Here is a 19,424-nt window from a genome sequence, read left to right as displayed (position 1 = left end):
TTTTGACTTTTTTAACCTAAAAAATATAGGTTAATTTCAATAGAAAATATACTCGATCCTAGTATAGAGTACTAGATTATAGTGTAAAGTGCTGAATTTAACAAGAATTATATTTATTTTTAGACTTTTTATACCTAAAAAATAAGAGAGATAATTTTGATAGAAAATATACTCGATTTTTAATATAAAGTACTGACTTTAAGAAGAATTATACTCGTTTTCAGACTTTTTGTACTCAATTTTGAACTTTTTGTACCTAAAAAATCTGAGGGGCAATTTAGGTATCAATATTTGCATGAGGGAGTTGAAACAAGTAATACTTTGCATGCAGGGAGTGGAAACAAAGTTTTTTAGGCATGGGAATTACATGCAAAGTTATGATTACCATTGGGGATTTTTCTCTAATTTACCGATGATCAAATGACTTTTTTAAATGGGAGAAAATTTATTAAGGAATTATTCTCCGAACATTTAAGACAATCTACCACTTACATACCAATTTATCTCATATGAATATATGATGTCAACATACTTTTTTTTTTTCATAAATATTTAGTATTCGCTCTGTGTACAGCCATTTGTGCACGCACTGATAATTTTTTTAAACATGATTTTCAGAAGTTCAAATTATCAAAACAAATCCCTTAAATAATAAAACCTTAAATTAACTACATCAATTTACTGAAATAATAAAAGTTTTGTATTAGATTCGTAAGACAGTGAAAATTCAATCTAGATTTACATTATTTTTTAAATAATAATCAACATTAATTAATGGTGATATTAGATTCGTAACATTAAGCACGGTAGAAGGTACATTACTCGCGTCGCGTTTCGTTTACGCGATCCAGGGCTACGCCTTTTCCGATTCCCGTTCGTCTCGGTCCAAATCGACCCGTCCCTTCTATCAACGAACCAGACGACGGAGTTCCACTAGGGAATTTCCCAATCACCTTCTGCGGACGAAGGAAGAAATCCTTGTTCCTTCAATCCTACGCTCTTGCACATTTGTTTGGTTCGAGGCTGACTCTTCACGATCTCGATCGGGCACTTCACGGACTGCATTGAGCCTCTTCCTCGCTTCGCTTGCTGCTGACCAGGACTCGGCAGCTCTCAGGTCCGATCTTTGTCCGCCTTTCTTTTTTGCGTTCTTCTTTCTCTTTCGTTGTTTGTATGGGAGGGAGGTAGGTTTTGGAATTTGTTTTTTCGGCCCATGTAGGACGATCTCTTGGCATCATGTGCTACATTCGAACTATTTCTTTTCGATTTTTCTGGGATTGCATTCTTCAATGATCCAGAATTAGGTTTTTATAACTTCATGCGTTTTCTTACTTTTTGTTCGGTTTGGCAAATCTAGTTTGAATCTCAACATCACAACTGATTGTGATCCCGATGTGTATGTTTTTTTTTGTTTCTTATTTTTCTCTTTGAACTTTTATGGTTTCTTATATCCCATTTATTTCCCCATATCTCGTTGGATTGACTTGTTGCACTGGGTTCTATCGCTTCTCATTAGTTGATTGCATGTTGATGTAACTTTTAGATTGAATGATTTGTCACTGTTGAATTTTCAGAATGAATGATGTATCATTGAAGAATCCTAACTGCCTAGAAGTTTATTATTGTTTCTATAAATAGATGTCTATAGACTATAGTTTTGAAAAAAAAAAAGGAAAATAACAATGAGAAATCACAGTCAGATACAGATAATCATCTTTCTGAGACGAGGTTAACTGTAGTCTCGGCTGGTTGGCTTAACCCTGCCCAACTGACTCTGATGAAACTAATTAGTGCCTAGACTAAACTTACGATCAGTTAACATTCTTTATGGCCTAGTATATGGTGAGTCATTAGTTTTTTTTAGATGCTCCTAATAAGCATTATATGCTATACTTGCTGTAATCTTTTATGATTACACTTTGAAAAGTATCTAGTTTGTTCAACTTGTTGAATGATGTTGAATTTCATGCCTTTCTATTTTTTTTTCAACCTAAACTACTGAAGAGAAATGGTTCAAGGAAAATATTACATCAATTAGTGAAGTCCAATAGTAAATTTCTAGAAGCTATTTCTGGTACTTTGTTTATACTTTAGTCTGAGTCTCACTTCTAGTGTGTTTGTAGCTTAGTTTGTACTCTACGTAGTCTGTGTTAGATTTAGGAGAGGAATAAAGGTAAAGGTCTCATGTTGTTTGTACATGAACAATTTAGGTACATACTAGTCTTATGTGTTTTCTGATAATAATTTGCGTGGCCTTAAATTTGCAAGAAGGGTGAGTTCCAGAGAGGTGTGTGCACACACACACACCATGAGTTCTCCACCCTTAGTCATCCAGTATTTTGCACAGTTTACCACTGGCGGTCTCTCCTCTCCTTTTTTTTCTTCCCTTTCTCTTCTTTTCAAATCCTTGTTTTCTTTTCCTTCCCCTACTGCTGATCTTCACTGATTCGTAACAAATGGAATCATTTGCCCTATTCTCTCTTGATTTTTCCCTGATTTCATTAGATTTCCTCTATAGTTGATGATCGTTTGTTCAAATTTAGTTTTACTCTTCTAGTTGCTGATTTCTCAGTAAAAAAATTGGACTACAAAGTCATATTTCAATCTAAATCAGCCGATCCAGATTGAAGTTGTCTGACTTGGAACGCTATAGTTTGCTTTATTATAGATGAAGTTGTCAGTTATGAACTGTTCCTGTTCTTCAAAGTTTTTTATATATTATTGAAGACTAGCACCAAGATTCCTTTCTAAGCACCATCCTTTTAACTCAAATTTGTTCGATGTAGCGTTGAGTACTTTTCTTTGCAGATCACACTGATTAGTTGATTTTGACTAGGTTGTCTGAAGGGCCAAGCACTCGATCTGGGTGCAAGATGGTATGCTATTTTACTGTTTTAAATGCTTTTGAATTTACTGATGTCTATTTTAACAAATTATTTCATCATCCTTTATAAGTTACCAGTCCTCTTGTCGATGAAATTATGTAAATTTGGCATTTCAATAACAGACTATTTTCATTTCCAAAAATGTGTTAATTATTTATTTTACATTCTGTTAGCTTCATTGTAAGCATGGGAGAGATAATCTATATGTCCATTGACTGATTGTCAGTTGATACTTCTACCTGAAGTGCTAGGTCTGCTATGCAAATATTCATATTTATATTTATGTGTTCGAATATCATCTTCTGTCTTATGTCCGCAGGAATGGATTGTACCAAGTAACACAATATAATCCTTCAAACCCTAATTCAATCTTGTCTATTAATTCAGGCCGACTCTATGGATTAAAATCGGAAGAAACATCAGGAGTCTTGTGTAATCATAGTATCACTTATCAAAGGGGAGAATTTGAGAAGGTTATAATATGATTAATCATATTTTGTGGAAGAACATCATGTATCATGTAGTTTGAAACAACACACAAAGAATTAAGGAGCGTTTGGTTTTTTTGCTAGGAATAGGAATCATAATGGGAATCATACTATTGTGGAATGAGAATGGGTATGAGCATGAATATCACTCTAAAAAGTAATGTTTGGTTGGTTGAATATTTTCTATCGGAATAAATTAACATTTCCTTTTTTACCCTTAAAGGAAAATAAGAGAAAAAATTAGATGTGAGAGAAAGTTGAATATAAGAGAAAAATATGATGAGAGAGAAAGTATGATGAGAGAAAAAGTGTGATGGGAAAGAATGAAGAGAGAGAAAGTGCGATAAGAGAAAATGAGGAAAGAGAGTGTGATGGGAAAGAATCAAGAGAGAGAAAGTGCGATAAGAGAAAATGAGGAAAGAGTGTGATGGGAGAGAGCATGATGATAGAAGATGAGAGAAAAAAAATGATGAGAGAGGATGAAGAGAAAGAAAGTGTAATGAGAAAAAATGATTAGAGAGAGTGCAATGGGAGAGATTGAGGAGAGAGAAAGTATGATCAGAGAGAAAGTGTGTTGAGAAAAAGGGAGAGAGTGTGATGGGTGAGATTGAAGAGAGATAAAATGTGATGAGATAAAAAGCATGATGAGAGAGAAAGTGTGATAAGAAGAAAGAAAAAAGAGAGTGTGATGTGAGAGATTGAGAGAGAAAGTATGATGAGAGAAGAAGTATGATGAGAGAAAAAGTGTGATGAGAAAAAAAAGAGGAAAGAGAGTGATGGAAGATATTAAGGAGAGAGAAAGTGTAATGAGAAAAAAAAGGAAAGAAAATGTGATGAAAGAGATTAAGGAGAGAGAAGGTGGATGATAAAATGAGGAGAGAGAAAGTGGATGATAAAATGAGGAGAGAGAAAATATGATGAGAGAGAACAAGGAGAAAGAAAGTGATATGAAAGAAAAATTAAATAAATATATTTTGATATTTGATATTAAGGGGGGAAATTTTAGTTTTGGGTCAAGAGTATTTTTGGAATAAGGGAATATTTTGATTGTTGAAAATAGAGTAATGACTCATTGAAGGGGGGAGACATGGGAATGAGTCATTACCCAATTATAAGGATTCATTCTCTTATTTGTATTTCCATTCCTATAATTCAAACATCAACAATAACAATCAATGATTGTTATTCTCATTCCCCATTCTTATTCCCTTAAACCAAATGCCCCCTAATATAGCAAAGATGAAAATTGGAAAGGTAGACTTTTGGGCAAGAGGCTTATTTATATTTCTAATCTTACTGCACTGCATCTACATCTAAGAAAACACTTCAGATTGGTATGCCATTGTTTCATGACTACTACAATAATATTTCTGCTCCTTTAAATTTGTGTTTAACTCATTCATATATATATATATATATATATATATGTATATATATTGGGAAGGCCTTTAATACTTTCTTTCCTGTCAGTTGATTGGTTTTCTATATTATATGCTTAAAGGTTCTATTATTTTTGTTTCAGTTTTTTGGAGAATTTAATTACCATGGGAATTCATTTGAGCAGACATACCGTTGCTATCCAGCTTCATTCATTGATAAGGTTTGGAATTCTTCTCTCTTCAATTGATTACTATTTGCTTCTATCGGTTGCTATACTAAGCACAATATTTGATAAGAATTCAATACCAGTTTATCAGTTACCACAAGTGATTTGGATAAGCACATACTGATGGTATAATAAACTGCATCAATTTATCCTGTTGGATAATAAAGTTACAAAACTCTGCCCATGACGAACCAGTCATGGTCGGTCTCAAGCCCGGATAAAGGAGAAGGATTGTGTTAGGTTGCTGGCCAGCGTTAAAACTATGATAAATGTTCAATGAATGAATCCATTAAACTATTATACTAATGCTAGGTTATTTCCCGGAAGGAACGTGTTGCAGGGTCCGACTGTAATGTCTCGACAAGGATCGTTACATCTCTAGAACTCAGGTTTAGTGCTAAATATGCAAGAGTTCGCGTTGCAGGGCCCAACTGTAACGTATCGGTAAGGACCGCTATATCTCCATGAGAACTTGAGTGTAGTGTTAAATATACAAGAGTCCTCACATCATAGGTGTGATAAGAACAAATATGATAAGAAAACTAATAGTCTGATATTTGGAATATGGAACATAGGAACCCTCACTAGTAAATCAATAGAGGTAGTAGATAGAAAGAGTAAAGCAAGAAATGAAGTGGGTATTGTTGTAGATAGTTCGTTAAAGGATAAAGTTGTAGGAGTAGTTAGAAAAGGGGATCGAATTATAACCCTTAAAATAATAATGACGAATGAAACTATGAACATAATTAACGTATATGCACCGCAAGTATGATTAGATGAAGCTACCAAATCAAAGTTTTGGGATGACTTAGATGAAGTATTACAAAACATTTAGCCAAATGAAATGATTTTAATAGGAGATGATCTAAATGTGTATGTCGGAGTGAAAAATGAGGAATATGAGAGGGTATATGGGGGTTATGGGTTTGGAACGAGAAATGAAGAAGGAAAACTATATTAGATTTTGAAATAACATATGACCTTATATTATCTAATACATTTTGTAAGAAAAGAGAGTAACACTTAGTTACGTTAAAAAATGAGAATAATAAATCGTAAATTGACTTCTTATGGTTAGGAAGAAGGATACAAAAATTTGTAAAGATTGCAAGGTCATCCTAGAGAAAGCTTAACTATCTAATATAGGTTAGTAGTGTTGAATATACGCCTCAAGCATAATGTTAATAGAAAGAAAATATATACTACTCCTAGAATTAAGGAATGAAAATTAAAGGATGGGAAACAAAATATATTAAAGGAGAAGGTAGAAGTACAAGTATTAGGTGAAATATATGATGATTCTAATACGATATGGGATAAGATGATATCAAAGTTGAAAATAGTAGTTAAGAGTGTATTCGGTGAGTCAAAGTGACATGCACCACTAAATAAGGAATCTTGATTGTGGAATGAGAAAATAGAAGAGAAAGTAAGGAAAAACGAATAGCTTATAAAGAATTATATATTTGTAAGAACAAGAAAATTTTTAAAAAATATACAATAGCTAAAAAGAGGCTAAGAAAGTAGTGAATGAAGCAAAGAATGAAATTTTTGAACTATTATATCAAAAACTGGATACAAAAGATGGGGAAAAAGACATTTATAGAATAGCTAAAGTAAGAAAGGAAGACAAGATGTCTTATCTAAATAAAATTTATTAAAGATGAATGAAATAGAGTACTAGTAAACGATGGAGAAATAAAAGAGCGATGGAAGAGGTATTTTTATCAACTTTTTAATGAAGATTTATGTGACCAATTTAACTTAGGTAATTTAAGTAGGTTAAATGAGTATAGAAATTTAAATTTTTATCGTAGAATTTAAATTTCAGAAGTAGAACAAGCTTTAAATGGGAAATACAATGGAAAATCCATTGGACCAGATGATATTCCGTTAGAGGTATGAAATAAAGTATTGAATGACTTATAAAATTATTTAATATGATATTGAAAATGAAAAAAATATCTGATTAATGAAGGGTAAGTACTCTAATTCCCCTATATAAGAATAAGAGAAATGTATAAAATTGTGTAAACTATAGGGGTATTAAACTAATGAGTCATACCACAAAACTTTGAAAAAAAGTAATAGAAAAAAGATTTAGAAAGGAGACGTGATCGAAAATCAATTTAGGTTAATGCCTGGAAATAGAAGTTATATATCTTCTTAGACAACTAATTGAAAAATATCGAAGCAAAAACAAGATCTACACATGGTATTAATTGACTTAGAAAAAATTTATAATAGAGTCCCAAGAGAAATTATATGAGGAATTTTAGAAAAGACATATATTGAATTAATTAAGGATATATACAAGGATGTAATAACTAAGACTTTAGGCGGAGTAACTGAAGCATTTTCAATAAAGATAGGGTTATATCAAAGATCAGCTCTAAGTCCCTATCTTTTTATACTAATTATGGACAAACTCACTACACAATTCAAGACAACCCTGATGCTTGTTGTTTGCAGATGATATTATTTTGGTAGATGAAATACATGAAAGAGTAAATGCTAAATTAGAATCTTTGCGGGAAACACTAAAAGAGAAAGGTTTTAGGTTTAGTAGAATAAAGACAGAAAATATGAAATTTAAGTTTAACAATATTAGACGTAATGAGACAATTGTAAGATAGGAGATGATGAGTTGCCCGGAATCGAGAGATTTAAATATTTAAATCATTTTTGTAAAACGATGAAGGGATTGAGAGAGATGTTTTATATAGAATACAAGCAGGATGGTTGAAATGGAGGAGAGCATTGGGTGTTTTATGTGATCGTAAAATACATCTAAAACTTAAAGGAAAGTTCGATAAAATCGCAATTACATCTGCTATGTTATATGGAGCTGGATGTTGGGTTGGGCTATGACTCGAGCACATGAGCAGAAGATGAGAGTTGTAGAGATGAGAATGTTAAAGTGGATGTGTGGGCATACGAGGATGGACATAATAAGAAATGAGAGTATTAGAGAAAAAGTCAGAGTTGTTTCTATTGAGGGAAAATTTCGAGAGACATGTTTAAGATGGTACGGGTATGTACTTAAACAACCAATAAATGTTCCAGTTAGGCAATGTGAAATTATGACAAACATACATATCAAACGAGTAATAGGAAGACCAAAAAGACTTGGTTAGCAATAATAAAATAAGATAAAATTTATTTAAGAATAGATAATGATATAGTAGGAGATTCAGCTTAATGGTGTAAAATGATCTATATAGTTGACCCCACCTAGTGAGATAATGTTTGTTTGTTGTTGTTGTTGTTGTTGGTGGTGGTGGTGGTGGTGGTGGATAATAAGAAATCAAAACATTAGAGAGAAAGTCAAAGTTGTTTTTATTGAGGAAAAACTTCGAGAGACATATTTAAGATGGTACAGGTATATACTTAGACAGCCAATAAATGTTCCAGGTAGACAATATGAAACTATGATAAATACACATATCAAACGAGGAAGAGGAAGGCCAAAAAGACTTGGTTAGCAATAATAAAACAAGATAAAATTTATTTAAGAATAGACAATGATATACTAAGAGATTGAGCTCAATGGTGTAAAAGGATCTATATAGTTGACCCCACCTAGTGGGATAATGTTTGGTTGGTGTTGTTGATGTTGTTGGTGGTGGTGGTGGATAATAAAGTTACAAGTACAATTGAATAACTGCTAGTAACTGCCCTTTGCTCTTGTAAACATGCAACAATATGGTACATGTTGATTTGTTTTGAATTGCCTATTATTTATCACTGTTTTTTGTTTTTTTTGTTGTCTTCCTTAATTCAATTGCTTCTTTTCCTAATTAATATGCTTATTTCCCAAATTAATATTTAGCCATATAGTGCCATATAGTGCTCAAGAACGAAGAAATGAAGTTACATAGGCTACTTTTGGATGACCAAAATCGAACTTGTGGGAGGTGGTATTCCAAGCCATTGCCACATATCAACAGAAAATCTTATGAAAGGAAAAGTAGTATAATTCAAATCCTATCCTATAAACTCTCCAAGTTTCATAACACAAAAGATGAAGACTTTACTTTCATGCACACTTACTGAGAAGGATAAAATCAATCCAACTAAGTATGAGATACATGACTTGTCACATTGTAATCATAAATGTATATAGTTATCTTTCCAATTTTACTATTTGGCATGCTGCACATAGGTTGGTTGTGGTTCAACCTTACATGGAGATGAATGGCAGCACAATATCCCCATAGCTTGTCCTGAATAGTTAGGACTCATGGCTTCTTGGTTTTTGTATTAGTGCTTATGATTTACATTTTCTCAAGTGTTTGTTTTCCTTCTTTGTCTTTTGTGAGAACTAAACTTTCAGCCGCACAAAGCTCAATGGCAATGGATTCCTGAAAGTACATTGATCCAATGATATTCCACATCAATCAAACATCAATCATACAATCGGCCTGCAAATCAGTGGAGTTCACCAAAGTCATCTATTTGGCGTGCTAGCATACCATTATTTTTTTTTTATGTGGATTCACTTCTCATGAATGTCTTCATAATATATCCAAATTGAAGTTTTAAAGTTTCTGTATGAATACAAGTATATTCCATTACTTCATGACTCCGAGGATCAAAATCCTACCTAGAACAAAATCCTAGATTCACGGAATCCCAACCAAGTGATTTGGATTGTTTAGGATAATTTTGGCCATGGTATTATAAGATCCTAAGTATAGGATCATGCAATCAAATAATATACTACCTTACAGTTAGTCAAGTCTCTGACCAGTAGACCTTGCTTACAACAAATAATTTTTTTTATGATTTGTTTAAAATTTTCTTTTAAGAGTGTTTCTTTCTATCTATGCAGCCTCAACTGGAGATGGGAGATAAAAGTAAGCAAGTTGTTCGTTAATCTTTATTTTGATATTGTGGTTTTCTTGTATATACATTTAGCCCTCTTTAACTTTATTTGCTGTTATTCTTTCAGTCATAATGCCACCCTCGGCTCTTGACCGTCTTGGTAAGTTGAAAAATGGTTGCACTGTAGTTATTTTTCTCCACTATATCCATTTTCATTCCATAGCAACATTAGATGGAAATTCATACTGGCTTACAATAATTTAGTTTCTAGGTCTATTATTTAGTCATTAACTTATTGATTCACTTTATCTTTGATGTTTTTATGTACTTGACAGCTTCTCTACACATTGATTACCCTATGTTATTTGAGTTGTACAATGTTGCAACACAAAGTGTTTCACACTGTGGTGTTCTAGAGTTCATTGCAGAGGAAGGAATGATATATATGCCATATTGGGTAGGCTACAACCTTGAATTTCTTTTGTATGTTTATCTTCATGTTCTTTTTTCTTGTCCTTTGGATAAGGTATTATGAATTATGATTACTTTCTTCTCATCCTTCAGATGATGCAAAATTTACTTCTGGAAGAAGGAGATCCTGTCCGTGTCAAAAATGCAACCCTTCCGAAGGGTACATATGTGAAGCTGCAGCCTCACACAAAAGACTTCTTGGATATCTCGAACCCCAAGGCCATGTACTAAATCTCTTGCTTTTCATATAAGTAGATTTTCTGTTTGTTATTTTTGCTCGATTCATTTAATGGGCTGCACCAACAAATGTCTTCATATTACTGGTGAGCATTCAAATTAACTAAAATTCTCCTTTGAGTTGTTGCAGCTTGGAAACAACTTTAAGAAACTTCTCTTGTTTGACCACTGGTGGCAGTATAATGGTAGCATACAACAATAAGAAATATTACATAGATATAATCGAAACAAAGCCCTCTTCTGCAATTAGCATTATTGAGACAGACTGTGAGGTTGATTTTGCTCCCCCTCTTGATTATAAAGAACCAGAGCATCCACAGGCTTCTGTACCTGCAAGCAAAACAGTGGAACAAGGTTTGAATTCAAGCTATTTATTTCTTTCATTTATCTTTTTTTTTTTGTATTTGTTACCTTCTTCCAATTGAAGATACACTAATTTCCTACAATTTTTTATCTGTTTGTTTTATTCTTCAAATTTTCTGCTTTGAGTTCAAACTTAATTTTAGCTGTACTATGATTGGCAAAAGCACTTTTATCAAGGCGATTACTAATTTAGCTAATGACACCTTGGAATGGTATCTATACTTGAAATAAGACAATGCTTAAGAATTTCCCACCCTTCAAAGAGTTAATAATTTCTCTTATATACTTCGGACTTTTTTTTTCACTAATGATACTTAGGTTAAAATATTATAGATTTGTAGACTGCATCTTGTTATCCGTTTGACTTCTAAAAGGAAATTGAATAGGGTTATATGGCCGACTATCTTATCCAGGTATAAGATCAATGTTGCTTATGAATACAAATATTCAGAAGATATGGTTTTATGATAAAATGCTAATGTAGCTCAAAGGATGTTGGAATAGACATTTGGCATTGGCAAGGAATATGGAACTACTGAAATACATAGAGATTGACATGTCATATTTGTCAATCATGTTGAATATACCTCAGTTGACATGCGTTTAGCATACTTTTCACTAAAATCTTTTATTTTTATTTCCTAAATTAATATAATTTTCAGCTCATAATCCACAAAATGATGCTGAAGTTGAAAAAAAATTTACTGCATTTACTGGCGCTGGAAGAAGGTTGGATGGCAAGCCAGGAAAGGATAATCCTCCATGTACTGGTTCACGGATGACAGACAAAACGTCTGATACTATAATATCTCCATCCATTGCTGAGGCCAGTATTTCCCGCCAAGCTAAAGGGAAGCTTGTTTTTGGTTCAAATGCAAACCGTGCTCCAAGGGAAGCACAGAAGGTGCGATACTAGTTTCTTTTACTATTACAATTTACAAAGTTATTTGGTGGGGGAAAAAATAAAAGCAACTTGGAGCTAATTTTGCTACTAAGATGCGCTAATTGCTTGGTCCTGCATTCTATCGCTTAACCATGCTAGGTTAAAATTCAAGTCCCAATTCATAACTGGTTATATTCAAATCTATCTAAATTCTTTTGTAGGCTGGCCCTAAGGAAACAAAAGAAGAACAGGCAAAGAAAGAAGAACCGAAGTTCCAGCCGTTCACTGGGAAGAAATACTCACTCAAACGTTAACCAAGTACCCGCCTTACATAGTGTTAAAAAGTATTTATAAACTATTCTCTTACTCGCAAAGTACTGCTGTCTAGAAGTCCAAATTTATCACCTAAAGAGTTGCATGTTTCAGATATTCTTTTCATCTTGTTTAATTAGTTTTTCAATACCTCATTTAGTGTATCTTTGTGCATGTGATTCGGCAGTTCCCTGCAGAAACCCGCTCTAAGGTAGCGTGCAAGATCAATCATCACTCTGCATCAGGAATCAGGACTTTGTTGAATCACCATTTATTATAACTAATATAGCTGTTTGATTATATCTTTTCAATATATAGTATTTCTTGAAATATTTTAACAAAGATTAAAACATTCAGTGCGTGCCATTATATATGATGTAAACGTAGGCCATTAATGAAGAATCAAAGACGTATGAAGACAAAACTTATGGAGACATTGCCCCACACGCTTTGTCCTGTAGCACGTTGAGGTGTCCTTCGATCAGACAGGTTTGGTCTGGATGGTCCAATTCGAAGTTGGTTAGGACTGGTTTAATGCATCGGAAGAAAACTAGAAAGTAAATTAAAAAAATTATTAAAATTATTTTTTAAATAAAAATACTTTATACCAAAGGAAAATAAAAATATTTTAGCAAATTTAACTCATTTGGGTATTAAATTGTGATGATCCTTTAGTAAATGTTTGAGTATGATTAACAATTAGACATGATGAGTAAAGTTGTCGGTCAGGTAAGATCTGAAATTTTATGTGTTTTTACTTTAGACACTTTCTATATCGTTCTTCAATGCCTTAAGTATAGCCCCCGGGGTTATTGTAGGGCTATTGTAGAGTGGTAGGATATTCAGATTGTTACTTAGATATTTACGGTTCGATCTCTAGTTATGGTGAATTTGTAAGATTTTTTTCTCCAAATGAGGTGAGCAATTAAAGGATGTTGGGCTTCTTGATCGTCCGTCGCGAGTGTTTCCCGATTTATCCTGATGGCTGGTGAGAACATTCTGTGGGGTCGGGTTAATCACCCCCAAGGCTAGTCAATGAGGCTAACTCGATTTATCATTTTTTTTTCAATGCTTTCAGTATAGCTTTTCCTTCTGGAGAGCGTAATCATGGGATATTGGTTTTTTCGGTAGAAAATTTTCATGGGGCCGAGTCGATCGCCCTAGGTTCGGTGTTACCTAGTTTAATTTTTTTTTCAATATCTTTAGTATTGCCCTTGGAAAACTGAGTCAGTCACCATATGGTAGATTTGCATAATTGAGTAAGGGTTGATTCTCGACTGATCCGAAAGGTAATTAGTGGGTGCCATGTGAATAAAAGAGGTTGGTGACCCTACTAAGATGGTGGTTCTAGCAAAGGGGAAAATCAAGTACACCTTGGCTTCTTGGCCACCCCTACTTCTTGGGTGCCCCAACTCCTCGACTCCCCGACTTCTTGGGCGCTCCGACTTATTGACATCCCGACTTCTTGGGCGCCCCGACTCCTTGACATTCCACCTTTTAGGCGTCTGTCTTCTTGATACTTGCATACAATTTCAGATTATTTCAAAAAAAGATAATCATAGTGCAAATCCAAGATTATTTTAGGAAAAAGATAGTGGCATGAATAAATCTTGCATTGTTTAAAGAATTAAATAATGATAACGTATAAATTGAAACATAAAGAAAAAGTTTATCGACATTGTCTCCCTATAAAAGATAGCGCTTTTCGGCGTCCAAGGTACATGCACAAATATACATCTAAACCTTAATATTGCTCTTCTTCTTCTTTGTTCTCTAACTCGAGAGTCAGAGTTCCTATGCCCCCCTTGGTCGTCATTCTAACACTCTGCCTCTTGTTTACCTTTGTCGAAGCTCGCAAAATCACATTACCATACTTGTTGTCATTTAGCGATTGGTGATCAAGTTACATCAAAGTCAACTCATCGATTATTTACTCGTTGCCGTTCGCGAGCAGGATCAAATTGGTGATGATAGTGGGAACACTGAGTTAAAAACCTGAACCGGGATGTTAAGATGAATGATGCCGGAAGACCTAACATCATCGTCATGGCAACAGAAGATTTTGACAAATTAGTAGCAGCGACAGTATAAGCGGTATTAAAGGAGTAATCCTCATATCCTCCACCGATGATCAATCCCTCAATCAAGCCATCACCTTGGTCAGTTGAACAGACACTGACACACTAGAAGTGCCCTAGCCCACGGGAATGTCATAGGTTGTTTCCCTTACACCAATTGAAAAGTCTATTATAAGAAAATTTTCTGTAGAATCTTCTGATAAAACTCCCTCATCAAGATTTTCAAAAGGAAAAAACCCCTGAATTTGATAGAACGAAAGCCCCCAAGACCCTCCATTCTCGAGGGATATCCTCCAAGATGAATTATTAAGGCACTTTCGGGTGTTATAGATCGAGGAATATAATGGTACAACAGATCCCGAAAATCATATCTACAAATTTGAAAATGTTTTTTTGTTACATCAGTATATGGATGACGCCAAGTGTCGAGTATTCTTAACCATGCTCTCGGGCTCAACACAGAGAGGGTTCAGTCAACTCCTTGCCTCTTCTATTCAAACTTGTGAGGAGTTTAAAGCTGTCTTCATGCAACACTTCGTAACCAGTCGAAGATACCAAAAATTGTCGCATGATTTCTTCACTCATAGGTAGAAACTCAAAGAACCTCGGAAAGAATATCTATAACAATTTAATTGGGTTGCCATGGATACTCTCATGATTTTCCCATAGGTACAAGTTAATGCTTTCTTGCAAGGCTTGATCAATGGAGATTTTTTCAGGTCTTTGGTGAAATAGCCCCCAACTAACTTCAAAGGATTATAAGTCCGAATACTTAAGTATATTCAAGTCGAGGAAGTCTAATCAGTGAAGAGAAAGGAAGCTCCAACTCTAGCTCCCGTCCCCACTCATCCAGATCATAGAGTCCCTCCTCCACCTTGGTGAAATTGAGAGTTCATGAATCGGTAGGGGGGAAAAAAGGTGGTATAGGCAATGGAGGTAGCCCTGACTCCTAAATTTGATTGAAGATCCCCTGAGTGACTCAATATTGTGCCTACCATCAATCAAGTACTCACTCCATTTGGGATTGCCAACAATATGCGAGGGAATTGAAACAAGTAGCTGATCAACAAAACGCCAATCGGAGTTGGCCGAGCAAAAGAAAATCTTTGAACCTTGCAAACATCATCGCCATCATAATGCTAATATCGATCTATCCACAAGTCGACGGTCCCGTTCTCCCTCAAAGGAACCCTAAGGTTCCTCTCGGTCTTGTCCAAAGATAGAAGAGTGACGATGAATGCAGAATCAACGATTGTGTGTAGCAACATTCTTGTTTGACCTAATATAGCCTGACTCGATCAATAAGGACTGTTGGATCTCTGCTATTACATGAGCGGGATAAATTTCCAATCGTAGGATCAAGTGCATGGAACAAATCAAATCTAAGTAATCATTGATAAAAGACACTTAGTTGTCTCTATTATGGGCCATATCACATTAATGTGATGCAACCTTAGAGACACGGTGTATTCTGGGCTTAGAAATCGAGGCAGATGATGTAGGCGGTGTGTTTAAAAAGAGTGGTTGCATTTAAAGACATAATGACCAAGATATGATGACATTAAATGCATAATTTCTTCAGAAATACATAAGGGATCTGCCACGTGACTTAAGCAATAGAGGTAGTTGGAATTATTCTGATCATATAACAGTCCAATTAGTCAGACTCTCACCTCCTTTGACTAGACATGAAAGAGAGACTTGTGATCTGGAGGGTAATTAGTGGGCGCCACATGGATAAGAGAGATTGGTGACCCTACTGACATGATGGTTCTAGCAAAGGGAAAAACTGAGTCGACCTTGGCTTCTTGGGCGCCTCGACTTCTTGGGCTCTCTCGATTTCTTGGGCGCCCCGACTCCTCAACACCCTGACTTCTTGGGTGCCCCAACTCCTCGACACCTCGACTTCTTGGGCAGCTCGGCTCATCGACACTCCACCTTTTTAGGCGCTTGTCTTGTTGATACTTGCATAAAATCTCAGATTATTTCAGGAAAAGGATAATCATCGCAGATTAATTTAGGAAAAGGATAGTCATTGCGTAAATTTAGGATTATTTTAGGAAAAAGATAATGACATGAATAAGTCTTACATTATTTAAGAAATTAAATAATAATAACGTGAAGATTAGAACAAAAGGAAAAAGTCTATCGTCTAATATTGCTCTTCTTCTTCATTCTCTAACTTGAGTTTCGAAGTAGCTACGCGGGGGAACCCCCTGGCCGTCATTCTAACCCTCATCTTCTTATTTACCTTTGTTCAGGCTCGCAGAATCATATTACTATCCTCGTTGTCATTTAGTGATTGGTGATTAACTCATCAGCGTTCGCGGGAAAGATCATCGGCGAAGCTACGAAAATGCCCTTCCATGTGGTGGCTTGCTCAGTTTCTTGATTTATTCTCTCCGAATGGTGTGGGCAGTTGTGAGGGCTGCCAGGCTGACTAATTTCACCTTTTACAGAATTCAATGTCTTTAGTATTACCCCAGGGCATAGTTGAGCTGGTCACCACATGGTAGATTTATAAAATTGAGCAAGGGTCGATTTTTGGGAAGTCGACCGAAATTCCTCTCATGTGGTGGGTTGCTTAGTTTCGGGATTTAGCTTTCTACAAATGACTATGGGGCCAGCCGTGTAGAGTGTCCAGAGTCAACATTTGACCTTTTGCATAATTCAATGTCTTAGTATTTTCAAGGTCACTGTAATTGTCTACCTTTTTTTCATTTGATACTAGATATTCAACTTACATTGACTAATCTTGGTGTGATCGACCAGGCGCCACGAAAGTTTTCCATCGACCACTAGGATAAATTAGAAAGAATTTGTAGTGCGGACGACCCATCAACTCAACGTTCTTATCGCTCATTAAGAGAAATTCATCTTTTAATACGCCGAAGCTGAGACTTGATCCTTATATTCTTAAGAAACTAAGAAGGTGCTCTATCGCTGCACCATTTCCCTGGGGTCATTGTCCTTGATCATAGATTATTTGGTGCCTTTTGAAATTGATTGTTAATACATAGAACGATTCATATAATCAACCTCATATAATGAGATAAAATTTAATTATTGTTGTGAAGGGCATGGCCACTTTAATGTCTACTCGTGTGGCAGCCAGAGGGATCGAAAACATTGAAAAGGAGGCAAGCTTAGATTTACAGTAGGGGGAAAGAAAAAATATGAGAGAAAGAGGAAGATAGCTCAGGGTGATGACATTAACATCGTTGCTCGTGGCTCACAGCCCAAGTAGATCACTCCAGCCGGTTTTGATATGGATTGTTCTTGTTGTTGCTCTCATGTTAGTGTGTTGGTGCTCTATATTGTTGAGTTTTGTGTTTTAATTCAAACTATTTTTCTTGTTTTTTATTGTTGTTTAGGTAATGCATATGTGTATGCATTTAGTTCCACATTGCTAAGCTAACAAGGTTGGAAGACCATATATATGGAGCTCTTCCATCCTTGCTTAGCAAAGTTAAGGGGGCCTACATGCATGCGCGGGCCGAGCCCAAATCAGGTGGTTTTGAGGGGTTCGAGCCAGAAATCCATAAATCGGGCGCGACGCACGCGATCATCGCGCGTAGGGGGTGCAAATCCCCAGCTCGTGGGCCTCAGGCGGCTTGGTTTGTTTTTGCCAGTCTTTGGTTTGACTTGGTTCTGTCCCGCGCGCGTGAGGAAGCGACGCACGGTTTGGTTCTGTCCGTGTGAGGGAACCGACGCACGCTTTGGTTCGCTGGCGAAGCAGTACTTCAGAGTGAATAAATGTTGCACCTCTGTTCCTCGTTCAGTATCTCTCGAACAGTCTGCTTTTCTCCTTCTTCCCTCTCTATGTCTGGTAGTTTTCCTTGTCCTGAAGCTTGGTGTTCCGCGATCTGAGGTTGGATCCAAGTGAGAAGTTCGTCTTGGAGTGCACCTACAGACGACGCGAGTGGTTGTCGGATCTTGGGAGAATTTTGTCGGAGAGCCTTTGCACCATGGACAGTAATATATTCTCTAAAGATAGTCGGCACGCCGACGCTTCAATCGGAAGATAACAATTTCTGGATCTTACTCTTCAACAGGAAGATTATTTTGTGCCTTTTGAAATTAATTGTTAATACATAGAACAATTCATATAATCAACCTCATATAATAAGATAAAATTTAATTATTGTTCTAAAGGGCATGACCACTTTAACGTCTACTGGTGTGGCAGCTCGAGGGCTCGAAGGTGTTGAAAGGGAGATAAACTGAGATTTACAGTAGGAGAAAGAAAAAATATGAGAGAAAGAGGAAGGTAGCTCGAGGGTGATGACATTGACAACGACGCTCATGGCTCACAGTCCAAATAGATCACTCATGCCGACTTCACTATTGATTGTTCTTGTTGTTGCTCTCATGTTAGTGTGTTGGTGCTCTATATATGATCCACCCATCCTAAAAAGTTCAACTTAAATAACTTTTCTTTAAGAAAATAAAATAATTAACTAATAACAACCAAACTTTCTATATATATTTAAAATAAAATAAATCTAAAATTAAATTAAAACCATTAAGTTATTAAGATATTTCATCCAGTGCGAGACCAAGAGGAGGGAACACCAATGGTGATAGGTTGGAGATCTTCAGTGCATGTCTCAATGAGGATGCTAGTTATAGGTCATAGGTCTTCAATGCTGGCTGAGGCGGAATTTTTAGATAAAAAAATAAAAATGTATTTAGATGCCAGATAATTAAAGTGTGACGACTCAAATATTTTATTATTTTAAATCAATTGAGTAACTGACTGGAGCACTCTCAAGATACTGCATGCTCTACCATGAGTCTCATGTTTGTTTAACTTAGCTTGCGTTTACGCACAAGGAAGCCAATTTGATTGAGCGACTTGTCCAATTCGACGTTAATTAATTCGACATCTTTATTAAAATTAACGTCGAATGAAAATAAAAAATTTATCTTCTCTCAGGCGAAACATTCAGCACTCAAAATTCTTTTTCTTAATTTTTTTAAAGAAAAAGTTAATAATTCATTAATTAAGAGGATAATTCAAGTATTACTGTCTAGCTCGAACAGTGTTCTAACAGGCTTTGTCTACCTCGAAAAGTAACCGACCTCTATGACAACTAGGTTGTTCTAACATGCTCTAATAGTACGTATTTTGTCTCCAACATTTAAGATCATTCAATCACTGTCTAATTGAATCTTGATATCCAATATGGGTCTCGATGCTTTAATTAAAGCTTAGTTAACTATGTAGTCACTATCTAAACATATCAAAAACTATATCAGTGCAAACTTTAT

At 35.4% G+C, this 19,424-nt stretch overlaps 1 protein-coding gene across 1 annotated transcript; it reads left to right on the top strand.

Annotated features, from left to right (window-relative positions):
• The first annotated feature begins 811 nt into the window (after nucleotides 1–811).
• LOC122038163 (ubiquitin fusion degradation protein 1 homolog) lies at nucleotides 812–12,227 on the top strand. The gene is made up of 10 exons (XM_042597793.1): nucleotides 812–1,117; nucleotides 2,837–2,876; nucleotides 4,896–4,973; nucleotides 9,814–9,838; nucleotides 9,934–9,966; nucleotides 10,142–10,263; nucleotides 10,371–10,501; nucleotides 10,645–10,868; nucleotides 11,540–11,781; nucleotides 11,982–12,227. Exons 2-10 carry the CDS (start codon nucleotides 2,874–2,876, stop codon nucleotides 12,072–12,074), a joined length of 951 nt encoding a protein of 316 aa, XP_042453727.1. The 5' UTR covers nucleotides 812–1,117; nucleotides 2,837–2,873; the 3' UTR covers nucleotides 12,075–12,227.
• Nucleotides 12,228–19,424: the final 7,197 nt, after the last annotated feature.

This window comes from Zingiber officinale, chromosome 1A (genome assembly GCF_018446385.1).
Source record: "Zingiber officinale cultivar Zhangliang chromosome 1A, Zo_v1.1, whole genome shotgun sequence".
NCBI classification, from domain to species: Eukaryota; Viridiplantae; Streptophyta; class Magnoliopsida; order Zingiberales; family Zingiberaceae; genus Zingiber; species Zingiber officinale.
This window is presented reverse-complemented; position numbering and strand designations above follow the sequence as displayed.

Coding starts and splice junctions, on each gene's coding strand:
- LOC122038163 (XM_042597793.1), top strand. Junction 10,264..10,370: donor TGATATATATGCCATATTGG/GTAGGCTACAAC, acceptor CTCATCCTTCAG/ATGATGCAAAATTTACTTCT. Junction 11,782..11,981: donor CTCCAAGGGAAGCACAGAAG/GTGCGATACTAG, acceptor ATTCTTTTGTAG/GCTGGCCCTAAGGAAACAAA.